Source organism: Heptranchias perlo, chromosome 4 (assembly GCF_035084215.1).
Source record: "Heptranchias perlo isolate sHepPer1 chromosome 4, sHepPer1.hap1, whole genome shotgun sequence".
Classification (NCBI taxonomy): domain Eukaryota; kingdom Metazoa; phylum Chordata; class Chondrichthyes; order Hexanchiformes; family Hexanchidae; genus Heptranchias; species Heptranchias perlo.
Window position 1 is genome coordinate 68,678,817 of NC_090328.1, and position 15,159 is coordinate 68,693,975.

At 40.9% G+C, this 15,159-nt stretch overlaps 1 protein-coding gene across 1 annotated transcript in view; it reads left to right on the forward strand.

The window, feature by feature from the left end:
• Positions 1 to 9,152: 9,152 nt before the first annotated feature.
• rorb (RAR-related orphan receptor B) overlaps positions 9,153 to 15,159 on the forward strand; it is a 170,723-nt gene continuing 164,716 nt past the window's right edge. Inside the window, exon 1 of the mRNA XM_067982200.1 lies at positions 9,153 to 9,312. Coding sequence (XP_067838301.1) covers positions 9,306 to 9,312 — 7 coding nt within the window. The 5' untranslated portion in view covers positions 9,153 to 9,305. The remainder of the gene's footprint in view (positions 9,313 to 15,159) is intronic.

The window sequence follows — 15,159 nt, forward strand, 5'->3', positions numbered from 1 at the left end:
CGTTGTCGCAGTGTCTGCATGGTCTCGCCAAAGGGCATCCTTTCCTGCAACGTATGAGGTAGACAACGTTGGCCGAGTCACAGGAGTATGAACCATGTACCTGGTGGGTGGTGTCCTCTCGTGTGATGGTGGGATCTGTGTCGATGATCTGGCATGTCTTGCAGAGCTTGCCATGGCAGGGTTGTGTGGTGTCGTGGACGCTGTTCTCCTGAAAGCTGGGTAATTTGCTGCGAACGATGGTCTGTTTGAGGTTGGGTGGCTGTTTGAAGGCGAGTAGTGGAGGTGTGGGGATGGCCTTAGCGAGGTGTTCGTCATCATCGATGACATGTTGAAGGCTGCGGAGAACATGGCGTAGTTTCTCCGCTCCAGGGAAGTACTGGACGACGAAGGGTACTCTGTTGGTTGCGTCCCGTGTTAGTCTTCTGAGGAGGTCTATGCGATTTTTCTCTGTGGTCCGTCGGAACTGTCGATCGACGAGTCGAGCATCATATCCCGTTCTTACGAGGGCGTCTTTCAGCGTCTGTAGGTGTCCATCGCGTTCCTCCTCGTCTGAGCAGACCCTGTGTATTCGCAGGGCCTGTCCATAGGGGATGGCCTCTTTGACGTGGTTAGGGTGGAAGCTGGAAAAGTGGAGCATCGTGAGGTTGTCCGTGGGCTTGCGGTAGAGTGAGGTGCTGAGGTGCCTGTCTTTGATGGAGATTCGTGTGTCCAAGAAAGAAACCGATTCTGAGGAGTAGTCCATGGTGAGCTTGATGGTGGGATGGAACTTGTTGATGTTATCGTGTAGTCTCTTCAGTGATTCTTCGCCGTGGGTCCATAGAAAGAAAATGTCGTCGATGTATCTGGTGTATAGCGTTGGTTGGAGGTCCTGTGCAGTGAAGATGTCCTGCTCGAACTTGTGCATGAAAATGTTGGCATATTGGGGTGCGAATTTGGTCCCCATGGCTGTTCCGTGTGTTTGGGTAAAGAACTGGTTATCGAAGGTGAAGACATTGTGATCCGGGATGAAGCGGATGAGTTGTAGGATGGTGTCTGGAGATTGGCTGTTGTTGTTGTTGAGTATTGATGCTGTTGCAGCGATGCCGTCATCGTGGGGGATACTGGTGTATAGTGCCGAGACGTCCATCGTGGTGAGAAGTATTCCTGGTTCAACTGGTCCGTGGGTACTGAGTTTTTGTAGGAAGTCTGTAGTGTCGCGACAGAAGCTGGGGGTTCCCTGTACGATGGGTTTCAGGATGCCCTCGACGTATCCAGAGAGGTTCTCACACAGGGTTCCGTTGCCTGATACGATAGGACGTCCGAGTGTGTTGGCTTTGTGTATCTTTGTGATGCCACCCAGTGAGTCACTTTACAGTGGGTGTATGTGTAGTTGCAGAACTGTTTTGTGCGGGATTTGGGGGGGGGGGGGTTGGTGAGCGCGGGGGGCTGGTGTTGGCGCTGCTCTTTCCAGATGCTGTGAGGAAGGACTGGACTCTTCACACTTTCTGATCTTATGAGAACCGTTCACATTTGAGTGACTGTCTGGCCTCACAAGCAGCCAGGTGAGTCGCTGCTCTGCCCATGGGTTCGTCCTCCTTCTCCTCCTCCTGCTGCTGCTGCTCCTGCTCCTCCTCAATGTGGATGGCAGATGTGGATGGTGGATGAGGGCATGGGGCCTCCTCAACTGGTACCCCTCTGTTACGCCATGTTGTGCAGGACACAACACACTACTATAATGTGACCCACTCTCGCTGGTGCATATTGAAGCGCTCCCCCAGAACGATCGAGGCACCGAAATCACATCTTCAGCAGTCCTATCGCATGCTCAATTATAGACCTGGTGATGATGTGGCTGTCATTGCATCGACACTGTTGCTCACAGATGGGGTTCCTTAGAGGTGTCATGAACCACGTGTGCAGGGGGTATCCCTTGACCCCGAGGAGCCAGTTCTTAAGGGTGTTCGGTTCTTGGAAGAGGCCCGGGATGTTGGATTCCCTCAAAATGAAGGAATCGTGGCAGCTGCCAAGAAATCTGGCACACACATGAAGAAATCTTTTGCGGTGGTCACAAACGAGCTGAGCGTTGATGGAGTGATAGCCCTTCCTGTTGATGAACAGTCCTGGCTCGTGTGGAGGTGCTCAGATTGCTATATGTGTGCAATCGATTGCACCCTGTACACGTGGGAAGCCAGCCACAGAGTGGAATCCCACTGCTCTCTCTGTCTGGCTGAAGTCGTCCATGGGGCAGTTGACATATTGTGAGGCCTTGTGAAACAAGCCGTCAGTGACCTACCTTACGCACTTGTGTGCAGACGACTGAGAGACCCCGGCGATGTCCCCGGTGGCACCCTGGAATGATCCGGAGGCGAAGAAGTTGAGGGCAGTGGTGACTTTAACTGCGACGGGTAATGAAATGCCGCCAGGCCCAGCCAGGAGCAGCTCGGCATGAAGGAGGCTGCTGATGTCTGCGGCCACCTGGCGACTCTCTCTCTGCCTCCGTATGCACTGCTCCTCAGAGAGGTCCAGGAAGCTCAGCCTCGGTCTGTAAACCTTCTGACGAGGGTAGTGCCTCCTGCAACGTTGCTCCCTCTGTTGTTCCCCTCTGTGCTCTTATGCAGGTGCCTGTGGCGCAGCACTGCATTGTGCAGCTACAAGTGGCAGAAGTGCACGCCGTGCCTGGTGAGGATGGTGATGTTACTCGTCCTCAGATGTACTGGTGAATGCAGCCATCACACCCTCCATCCTGGTGGTGTCAGTTCGAGGGGGTCTGAAAAGTTGGTAAACGTGTGAACAGAGCAATCCTGAGTGGAAACCAAGAATTTTCAGTCTAAAAACAAAGATCCCCCAGCCAAAAGTTTGTCTGAGAGAACTGAGTGCCCTGCTGCAATAACTCACCTTTTATCCCCATCTGTCAAACAGGGATTTAAATGTCCAAATGGCTGCTGCTGCAATACGACTCGTTCCCCATGGCATGTTTCACACTGCACGGGAAATACACTCATTCTTAATTAAATTTATGCACATTTCAAGTACTTCTGCCCGCACCTGGAAATCCCGATTTTCTTCGCCCTCCCCGCCCCCATCGCACCCACAGTTCCATTTAAAATTGACCCCTTTATGTCCACCTGAGAGGGCAAACAGGGCCTCAGTTTAACGTCTCACCTGAAAGATGGCACCTCTGACAGTGCAGCACTCCTTCACTATTGCACTGGAATGTCAGCCTAGATTCTGTGCTCAAGTCTCTGGAGTGGGACTTGAAGCCAGAACCTTCTGACTCAGTGATGAAAATGTTCAGATGTAGGGTAAAACTCCCTCAAAACTGCCCCACCTTAAACTCAACATCAGAAGAGCACTCTATGCTGCATTAGTGTGACATTTCCATTTCCCATACCAACCATGTTTATTGCCTTAGTGAGATTGACAATTTAGTGTCAAGTTATGGGCTGCGGACTCATGCCTGCTAGGAACTGGGTCAAACTCATTTCATTTAGGAACTTTATAGCTGACAGCAAAAAGAGTATTACATTCCATCTGTCTGGACTGGATTTAAACCTAGGTCCTGCAAGCTTGATCCATTACACTATGTAGTCCCCAATACAGTTAATTTTAAAAATAAGGCAGCTGATGATGAGGTGCCTTATTGTGAAATTCTGGGTATAACAATCAAGTCTCCTGAAGTAGACTGGCATAGTATCTTTTTTTTGTCTTTTCAAAGTATGTTTTTAATATATTCAGAGGCTTTTTCTGATTATAGAATATCAGAGGCTGATTAATAGTAAATATTATAGAACAAAAATGTGTAAGAACACCAGTCTACATGTAAACTAAACACGTAATAGGAATTCATATTATAGTATGGAAATGAATAACAATTAATTCCATACAAGTATCTCACTTCATTCAAGAACCCATATATATTTAATTTACACTTAAGTAGAGAGGCATGGACATAGGTAAAGATTCAATATATAGTGAAATTCACAATACACAGTTCTGATAAGCACATTCCTAATATTAGCAAATTGGTAGCAATTTATTACAGATATAACAGATACCATTGCAACCATTCCTGCAATAATTCCAGTTTTATGTACAATTAATTTTTTTTGTTATGTCTGACCAATTCTATGTAGTGGGATTTAATTGTATTGTCTATTAATTTTAGAAATATATAAATTCCCATTTTGTGGAACATCTTAGTACATTTTTATAAAACCATGGATTTATAAGGAGCAAATCATATCACATGCCTCAAGGGGCATCTTGTGTTAGCAATGAAGGTTGTTATCCTATAATACAGAGTAAATGTAGTTGAGTTGTGCCTCTGAGATTGAGGGTGTCTTAAAAGCCAGGGTGCATATTCATGATATCTCAAAATTATTCATTTTGCACTGTAAGTAATAAAAAAAAGATAAAGTATTCAAATATTGCTGTACTTAAATGGAACATGTAGTGCAAAAGGAATAATCATGCATTTGCTTTGCCTTTTTTCCAAAATCTTATGCAGTCATTTGGAACAAGATATGAAAGAGAATAAAATAAGATTTGCAGCTTGCAACCTATCATCGTTATTCTACATGAGCTGTCACTAAACCGAGCTTCAGTATCACTATGTAGCTATCATATGAAGAATAGCATGAAGTTAAGAAAATACTTATTTAAGACCTAGAACTTAATACTTTGATACATACATTTTATAAAACATAAGTATATCACTGAAGATCAACGTGAGATTTCATAGGTCACTTAAAAAGCTGTAAGCGCTGCAGAGCACTGCCAATATGTGCTTACCACGGCAATGCCAAACCACTGTTTACTGTCACAGTTGCTGGTTTAGGGCGAGTTATACCAGCAGCAGCCAGTTCCTGTGTTAATTTCAGAAAGGGCCATTTTGACCGATCACAATGTGCAGACACATCTAATGCTTAGGCTTTGTTAAGTTCTGATTTTGAATGCATGTTTTCTATGAAAATTTAAAATACAATTGTGCTAGATAATAACATGTTGAATGGCAGTAGTTTTAGTACATTTCAGCAGTCCTGGTAATAACTTATGCACACAATCATTCTGAGCATCATGTTACTATGTGCAGTACTGGTCTTCAGTTTTACATTCTCATGTGAAGATTTGCAATATCACAAAGACATACCTGATGGGTTTGACAATAATAGTAAAAGCTGAAAGAAAGAAAGAAAAATGCTTTCCAGCCAATGAAGTACTTTTGAAGTGTCGTCACTGTTGTAATGTAAGAAATGCGGCAGCTAATTTGTGCACTACAAGGTCCCACAAACAGCAATGAGATAATTACCAGACAATCCCTTTTTTAGTGATGTGGGTTGAGGGATAAATATTGGCCAAGGCACTGGGGAGAACTCCTCTGCTCTTCTTCGAAAATCCCTAGGAATCCACAAGATGTTTGTGATACTTTCCCATCAGGATGGACTACATTTTTTTTTCATTCTTTGTATTTATATCAATTTCCATGATGCTCTTTTTGTTTGTTTCCATTCACCTTCTACACTTTCCTGTTTCTTTCATTACTCTAACTACAGCTGTGAATAAGCGATCTACCCCGTTATGTGAGAAGTGCAAGACTGAGGAATTTAGTGTGACTGCTTAATTTAACAAGCTTAACTGCAGTTAATTGCAAAATCATTGTTTTTCTTCTGGACACCAGGCACAAAATTTTGGATGACACATAAAATGTGGGCAAATAGTGAGCTGTTACTGTAATAAGAAATGAAGCATTTTTGTCTAAGATTTAGCTTGGTACGAGCTTCTTTAATTCTACCATAGCACACAATGGTTAAAATCAGCTTCATTCATACAAGAATATTCAGTTCATTTTTGATACACTGGTTGCTGAATCTGCAGGTGTTGTTGGGTAGATGACCGAGGGAAGAACCAAGACATTGGGGGACAAATTGGATCCTGCCATACCTGTTTCTTGAGCACAGGTGGAGACAAAAGGCACCATTTTCACAGTGCTGTTTCCCTCGTCCAAGGACTCCTGAAATACATCTGACCTCATAGTGTGTTGGATGATATACAGGCTTCCCTGGCAGCCACCTAAAACAGGCATTAGGCCCTTGCACATCCTGGAAATTGATTAGCATTGAGCAGAGCATGTTCCTCGCGGGTCTTTTATTCTTGATGCGGCTTAACCAAGTTTTTAAAGGGACAGCTGGAGGCTGCCACCAAAAAGATAAACTTACCTTCATGTGGAACCAAGAGGAGCAGGAATACTCCCCCTGGCTCCATAGCAATACCGCTGCCAGTCCACGTTGACTGCCTCCTGTTCTCCTCCTCCCTCCCAGGATCTACCTCAGGACTGTTGCTGGCGAAGTAACCAGCCCAAATTGGTGAGTCGTAAATCCAGAAAACTGCTTATGGAAGGGTGACGGGCACACACAGCTCACCGCAATTATTAAGATGAGGCCTCAGGTCCAATTTCGGGCGAGCCTCAAGCCTCTGGCTTCTGGTGCACGCTGGGAGCAATCCAACCATTCTGCACCTGAGAATGGGTCAAAACCAATTTCTAGCTCCTGGTGTGGTTTGTTCAAAAATTTTTGTGTTTAATAGTTATTTAAAGATATTTATCAGCCTGCCTTTTCCAAATCAGTGAGTCTGCCTGGAACCTTTGAAAAGAGTTTTTAAGGCCAGTTAACATCCACAGATAGTGAGAATAAGAAAGGAATCACCATATAAGGAAATTATTTATATCATAGTTTAGGACAGCAGTAGCAAACTTTTTTTACTATACGAGGAGATAGCTAAGAGTAACAGCTACTTTAAAATATATGTTGTATTACTGCTACTACTCACTTTATCATTTACTGTTGAACAAGTTTGTTTACAGTCAAAGTCTATTGTAATGTGTTCTGCAGGCTCTCAAGACAAAAAGGATTTGTAAATGTATGGGATGGAACCATTATTTGAAATTATCTGAAGAGGGTTCTTGGTTGATTTTCTGGGTACACTATGAATTTTACTTGGATATCTAGGAGTTAGGGAGCTAGGGCTCACCTACGAAAGTCCAAAATATCTAGAGATAAAAAAGTAAAAGAAACCCAAAAATGTAACAGATGGACTATTGCTCATATCACAATTCCTCCACCTTAACTCTTGCTTGGCCTGTGAACTGGTATAATAGACACCAAGATGTGACTTGTGCAGTTGCATGAAAGTAGGCTAAAGATTTGCATTTTATAGTCACTGCGATTTCAAATCAAGTTTCTTGAGCAATAAAATTAAATAAACACTATTTTCTACACTTGTGACAGTGGTGACGTGCCCATAAATGATGTCATTGGAATTGTGACATCACAAATGAACATTTGTGATAGTTGGTTAGAATTTCTGAATGCTCCGAGTGCAGGTTTCACTCTGCATTAACGGCTGTTCTCCAGCAATCAGATAGGAGGATTGAACAACCAGTCCATTAATGGACCTTACTTTCGCTCAGTATTTTGGACCACAATGAAAATACAACACTTTATAACACACTGACTATGCCTCTACAATATGTGCTGAGAAACCCCCCCCAGAAAAATCATTTTTTGTAATACTTTTAGGTACGTTGTTGAATCCCAATGCAGTCACAATAGTTCCCTTACATTCTACATCCTTGTGTTTGTTTTCTGAAACTAAATTTTATAACACTTATTTGTCGTTCTTTGTGCATTCATTTCAATGCAACACTAGCTGACTTTATTGTAAGCTGTTATACAACAGTATGTACAAAGAAAAATTAAGATTGTTATTTTATCAGATGCGATGTTAAACCGATGTCTGCCCTCTCAGATGGACATAAAAGATCGCATGGCAATATTTCGAAGAACAGCAGGGGAGTGCTTCCCGTTGACTTGGCCAATATTTATCCCTGAGCCAACAACACTAAAACAGATTATCTGGTCATTACCACATTGCTGTTTGTGGATCTTGCTGTGTGCAAATTGGCTGCCATGTTTCCTACATTACAACAGTGACTACACTTCAAAAGTACTTTATTGACTGTAAAATGCTTTGGGACATCCATAAGGTGCTATATAAATGCAAGTTCTTTTTTAATTTTATAATCAGTCAATAAGGCTTGCTTGTATATGCAAGCTGAATGTTTTCAATGAATTGTAAAAGTTTAGGTTGGGAACATAGCCTTAAACAAAATGTAATCAAATTGCAATGTTCACAATCTACATGTGAAAATATAACCATGATATTATAACGAAGTCTAATTACTACAGATGAACTATTTTAACAGTCATAATTTTTAAAATAGCTTCATTTTCACATTTGCAGTTTTTTTCTAATGTGGTTATATTGCCTCGTCTGGTTATATGCAAATTTGGATTCATGCCAGTTTTCATAGCTCCATTATTTGCATATAAGTTAATTCCGATCTTTTCATTTCATAGCCTTACAGTTGTTTAACGTTTTTCTCTAGTTTCTCCCCCAGACCAATAGGAAGAATAAAGTTTATATCTTAATGTTTCTTTTCCTACTTTTAGTGCATTTCATACATTGTCATGTTGTGAGGACACAGGTGCAAAAAAACACCTGGCATTCCAACTATTTAAATCAAGTCCAAATGCAGTTGCACGTCACCCGCCAACAACTACAAACCTATGAAATTATTTTCCAGTTATACAAACTGAAATGTTAAGTAAACTAATCGTTTGAAAAGACACGATCTTCCTTGGACTCCTATAGCCTGGATTGGAGGCTTTTGATCACTTAAATTACAAATCTGTTAAAAGGACTGAGAAGATAAAGGCGCGCCTATACCAATTATAATAAAACAGATTTTATGCATGTTTGTGTGTATGTTTATAATAAATAATAGTTGTAATAAACTGAATATATGAGTGGACATGAGGAAATAATCTGATGACTGCTATTGTTGTTTAGGGTTACCTTGATAAAATAATTCTGTTACAAGTGAAGGGTATTTTATATTCAGTCTTATTTATTTACTGTAGATTTTCCCTATGTGCTCTTGGCAATGATTGGCCGCCGTTGGTCAGTAGGAGGAGCTGGAAGTGACAGAACAGTCCTGGCTGCTATAAGAAGCTCTCCCTCACTCTCTCCTGGTGCCAGTGAAATTCACATACGGATGAACGGCGCAGATGTCATGTGAAAGGCCACATGCTCCATTCAGACTCGGAGCGCTAACGGAACAGTAATAACAGACTGAGGGGAGAATGAGCAATGGTGGGAGAGCAACCTACTGACAGTCTTCTTATCGCCTTCTAGCCGTCGCTTCTTTTCTCGCGGAGGATTGGGTTTTGATATATATTCATGATCGATTTGCATTTGAAGTCGCCACTATGCGAGGTAAGAGACGTCTGGAAGCTGCTGGACAAATGTTTGTGACAGCTGAGAGATGGAGGGGAGGACGTCCACGCTTACAATATACACCGAGTTTAGAAAGGGGGGGGCGTGTGAATCTAGGTTAAAAGGGTGTCTGCGTGGACGGTTGCTTCAAACTTTTATTTCCTGGCTTTTCGGTACCGTGCTCTGAGCGGCTGCATTGTGGGTTTTTTTTCTGTAAACATAAACTTTGCTGATCGCTGATAATATGCTTCGTTGCATCTGAGATGTGACGAGTCCGGCAGGCGGGAGCTGGACAGGCTGTCACTTCAGTTTTGTTTACTACAGCAGGCTACTTTTGAACGAATCTAGTGCAGGGCTCCCAGACATCCTTACAGCGCTTGTAATCCTTTAGCCCATTACAGACTAACATTCACTGTATTCTCTTTCTCTCTGAGCAGTGAACTTTATGCAATTTCAGCTTTGAGGTTTGTTTTAATGACTGTCAGATGAGAGAAAATTCACTTTTAAAATCAAAATTGTTATCCCGACACAGTTGGCGTTTTGGATCAATTGCAATTACTGAATAGTATAGAATGGGTGCATCAAAGTGATAGGTGGTAAATATATCTATAGCGATGGATTTTTTGATTTGTTGACATGCGTCGGTGTGCTTTTATTTCTTTTTGGTAATGTAGTCGGCGAACTTTTATTTTTAAAAATATCCAATGTCTTTGCTGCCTCCACGCTGAATTGTGGCACCGTGTATTTCAATGGGCGGTCAGTGCGGAGGATGCTATTGGGCCCTTGATGCTGTGTTAAAGGTGCTGGGGCTGTGGCCAGAGTCAGTCAGTCGGTGTCATGTGTTCCACTGACCTACTTCTATCCGTCAAGATGCTGCTGTGTGCCGGAGCCCCCGAAACAAACAAATAGCAACCCAACCTCCTCACACATCACACACACACACACACACACCGCACTCAAGCTACAAGGGGACAGTCTTACTCCCGACTCCAGTCGTGTGTGCATCGTCATGTGGATCGGATTAGAGGCTCCACCGCTACACAGTGTATTAGTACAGTTTAAAACAATATCAGCAAAGTGGGCTGTGTTGTTGTTTGAACAAGGGTGTCGTGTTTATAGAAAGAGAAACAAACAGCACAAGATCAGTTTACATTGCTGGTCATATGGTACTGTGTCCTTACCAAGAGTGAGAGGTACAAATGTGTCTAGTGTAAACTGTCGTAATAAAGTGCATCGGAGTACATTTGTGTCAAGGTGCGGGTTTTGTATGGATAGAGGGCATCTAGCGACAGTCTCGTACACGTCAACTGCTTTTAGATCAGGGGCTATATTACAAGACGAGTATTTTATATTTTTGTGATTTGCAGTCCGTTTTTTAATAAGTTAAAGTAACAACTTGGGTCTGGTCTATGAGCGTCTTCCATGTGGCGAGATAAACCTGCCCGTCTCCCAGCCTTCCCGCCGCCTTTCACTCCTGTTAACGTACGAAGTTTATTCTTTTTACGTTGCATTGAATTATTATTGTGTTGAAGTATTAATAACTCCAGCAAAAAAAATCATTTAGTTTCTAAAATTTGAAAGTTTTTGCTTATCTGTTAATTTTTTGAGGTGGTTATACTGCTCCTGCTTGTCTCTCGTGTCACTGTATGCTGGAGATTAGAACTAATCTTCTATCCGTGTTTTAAAATATCTATAATGGAGTACGAGTCAAAAAGATAGATATTTTTGTGATCTTTATGAGCGGTACCTAAACTGCTATGGGTGATTTTTTTTTAAATGTTCCTGAAATGGGAAGATAATTGCTGATTCCAGTTCAGTTAACTTTTTTATTTTCAATGTTTTAACAGCAAATTCGGCAAACCAACAAAAGCAGTCAGTTTATGCATCTTTAGCCAAATATTTAATTTTTACTTTTTAAGGAGAAATGTCGTTTTATTTTCGTTTATTTAATAAATGAAAGCAAAGAAAAAGCTAATATTTGCACATTTAATTTGCCTTGTTAATGCAAAAAAAACAGGAAAATAAAGCAGCACAAAAAATTATATTCTTTATTTAAGATGGTACTTGTGACTCTAAAGTGAATTTAGTCCAAAATGTGTATGCAGTACTTTAATACAATAATTGTGCTATTTCCCAATGTTGTGGCAATAAGATGTTTGTGCACTGATTGTGCTATTTGATCACAGCAGATTATATCCCTGCTGAAGCAAGGAAGCAAGCAAGCATCCAAGTTGATTCCGTAACAGCATTTGGCAGTAGTTTTCTTTTTACTGAACTGCTCCGATAATTAGCAGAAAATGTAGCATAGAAGCCAGACATGCTTTATATCAACTTGCACCAGAGGCAGTAAAGAAATGAACAAGAACGTAATGAGGGTGGGGGAAATGACCAGCGGAATCAAGATGACAAAAAAATGTGAAATAATGCTCACTTCGATTATAACTCCCCTTCATTACATGGCTCTTGGCTCTTGTTTGTAATACTAACAGTTAAAAGGTGGCTGGGCCATAACACAACTTTTTTTCATGTTTCATTTTGTTACTGTGTCATAAGACGGTCACTATAGCATGCCCCCATTATAACATGCATGGCTGTCAAAGACTGCATTATAATGATGGGGTGTGCAGACAAAAGTGATAACATCAATATGTGAAAGTGGTTTTGAAAAAAAGACTCAAAGTGGCGAAGAAGGTTATGATCCAACTGATTTAGAAGATGTGGTAAGCCTACAATAAGAATTGAAAATGTAGGAAAGGCCACCGTCCTCCACAATAAAAGAGAAAAATCAAATCCCAATTACAATCCGCTGAAAGAAGGTTCTGAACCCAATAACAGAGGACTGAAAGAGGACAGTTTCGGTAATGAAAAGAAAAGGGGCCGTATTTCCTGTAAATAGAAAATGAGGGAAAGGGTATTCACATGGCTAATAGAAAGTCAGAAAAGAACGACCTCAAAAAGGGGCAAAATTGAGAAGGCAATAACCCCAATGATAAGGCAGCAGAAGAAAGGTTATGAGTTCACTAATAGGCTTGCAGCAGAGAGCTCAATAGAAGGTATTGTAGGTAATCTACTGTCATTTTTTTTCTTGCACTCATGGAGTAGTGAGAGATTATGCAGGAGGAACATTTGATAATTGCTGTGAGAAAGTAATCATTAACAAAGTGGAGTCCTTTTATTATTAGACCATTTTGCCAGCTAAATTGACTATTACTTTCAAGCAGGCTTGTTAAATAAGACAAACTCAAAATGTAATGGAAAGGAAATCCAGACCAAAAATGTGCTTTTAGGAGATAAAGCAATGAGATGCTGAGGGCAAAATGTCATAAAAAAGGTGTGAAAAGGCTGCAGGAATAGTTCAGTTGTCAGGGCTATTCACATGTTCATATATCCAGGGCTCTAATGATTGAGCAAATTGCTTCAAGACCAGCATTGTTTGCTTATTAAACCCAGGTTGGCTATGGCTAACAGAAAACAATATGACACTGCGGTAATGGGCTCTGTTGTGGCATAAATCTGAGAAATTACGTGGAATTGAATTTTTTTTTCAAACTTCTATGACGGTAACTAGATTATGAGAATAATGATGCTTCACTGCAGTTAAGGTAACTACCACATACAGGCTAAATTTCTTTTTCCTTCTCATGACAGTGTAGTAATTATGCAGACTAGGAGGACAATAAGAGAATAAAGTACAAATATTAAAATAGTGGATGAACAAAATGGAATTGACATGTAAATGGAACATCAGCTTCATGAAGCAAAATAATGGACATCATTACCCAATCCCTATCTTCAGCAGACTTGTCCCTTTTTCAGTTTTAGAGGCTTTCCTCCATGGTCTCGCTCCACACTGAGTAATCCTCTTTGGCTGTCCACCCCACATGCACCCTCCACTTCTCTGCAGATTACTGCTTATTCCCTGCTCCTTCTGCTCCACCATTGGTGGCCATTCTTTCAGTCACTTTGCTCCTGGAATTCTCTCCTCAAATCACTTCACCTTATTAACCCTCTCCCTGCCTTCAACGGTCTCCTAAAATCACTTTTCTGTGATTGTGCCTTTGCTTCTCTCCCCCTAAATTTTTCCTTTCTTTCCTGTTCAATGTCCACCTTTTTCATCTTAAGTGCTCTGAAACATCTTTTTATGTGAGGAGCAATATATGGTGTTGTTTTGTGATTTTTTTTTTCCCCCTCCCCGAAATGGCCGTGGTGAAGCCTGTGGCCTTTTTATGAATTACTCATGAGGCAAGCAGGTGTTGCTAATTTCCTCTTTAATAAATGCCACTATTAAAAACATATTGTGGAAAGTACATTCCCATGTAAAACCTACCATAATGTAAACCTTCTTTCTCACTCCCTTGCTCTCTCCATAATTAAATTGCATCTGCACTTGTTAAATCCAGATTAATGTTTTTTTTGCATCCTAGTCACATGGCAGCTTCACGAAGTTTCATTGTAGATTTTTTTTCCCTGAAGTATGCAACTTGGCTGTACAGCACTTTATTCATTAAGATTATAAGGTTTTCCTTAATAATAGGAATAAAACTTTGCATTTATCTGGCCCTCATTGTATATCCTTTAACAAATGATGGGGTGGTTGAAATCAGGGGTGTTTTTCGATACATTGCTATTAGAATCTCTTATTGTGTTCTCAGTTGTCCTTGCTGTAGAAGATAGGGCTGCCTTCAGCAATTGGAGGAAAAAGTAGTTTAAAACTGAACTAAAGCTGTATTCATTATGGCAATTTATGATATTTACACTTAAAAGTGAATGCAATCAAATGGAAGTACTGATATTGTAGATTTAACCATATCAATGAGTACTTAATTTGTCTCCTTCACCTAGTACAGTGTAACTGCATGTGTCAAATAACTGCTGCATCTGCAAATCATCTTGTGCATTATTGCCTAATTTACCTGGAACATAGCTTCCACTAAGTGATGTTGGCACAAACCAGTATGTGTCTGGGTAATGTGCAACATGAACATTCTAATACATACAACTGATATCACTGTTTACCAGTATCGTACTGTGAAAAATGATCCCAGTACAGTGTCACGATCACGATCATTGTTGCACTCCTTCTTATGTGATGTGAGAACTTCCACTGTCTTCAAAGGATTGTTATTAAACCATAACTGATCCCCTCCCATCAAATGATAGAAAACACTATATAAGATGATTAAAATAGTTAAAACAATTGTTATTTGAAAACATTAACATGCACTTTTGACTCTAATCGACCAGGAGAAGGAATAGTTAATGATCTAGGGCTGACTCTTTAGAGTGGAGTCCTTCCAATCAAAGCGCAGAAACCATTTGGAGGTTGAACAAAATATGTTCTGCGTATATGCTGCATGAAAGAACAGTTTGAGTGTGCTTTGGACTGTAACAAAATTTCTGTTTAGATGACCAAACAAAGCAAATGTGAAGAGCCTCTCAGTTGTGTTACAGGCTTCTAACACACTCCAGCCTAGTGGTCCTACATGCAAAACATATCTCTAGTTCACACATTATCCAATGTTTTCACAGAATATTCAAATGGAATCAGAATAACTGTTAGGGAATGTTTGCTCTTGGAGACCCTAATACAAGTGCAACCTATTCTGTGTGTTTGTCAAGCGGCTTACAAAATGAAGATTCACTGACACAATAACAACTAAAAGTGAACATTTAGTAGACTAAAAAATCTTCCCTGCCTCTTGCACTTTCAATTAGTTTTAACCAGTTTTCTATAGGAGCCTACTGTACATCCATTTTCTAGCATCCATTACAAACTCCCAAATACCAAAAAAAAAGTTTCTGGATCGCTATAACTGAAAACTTACAAAGTTTAGTTGTGCAGCACAT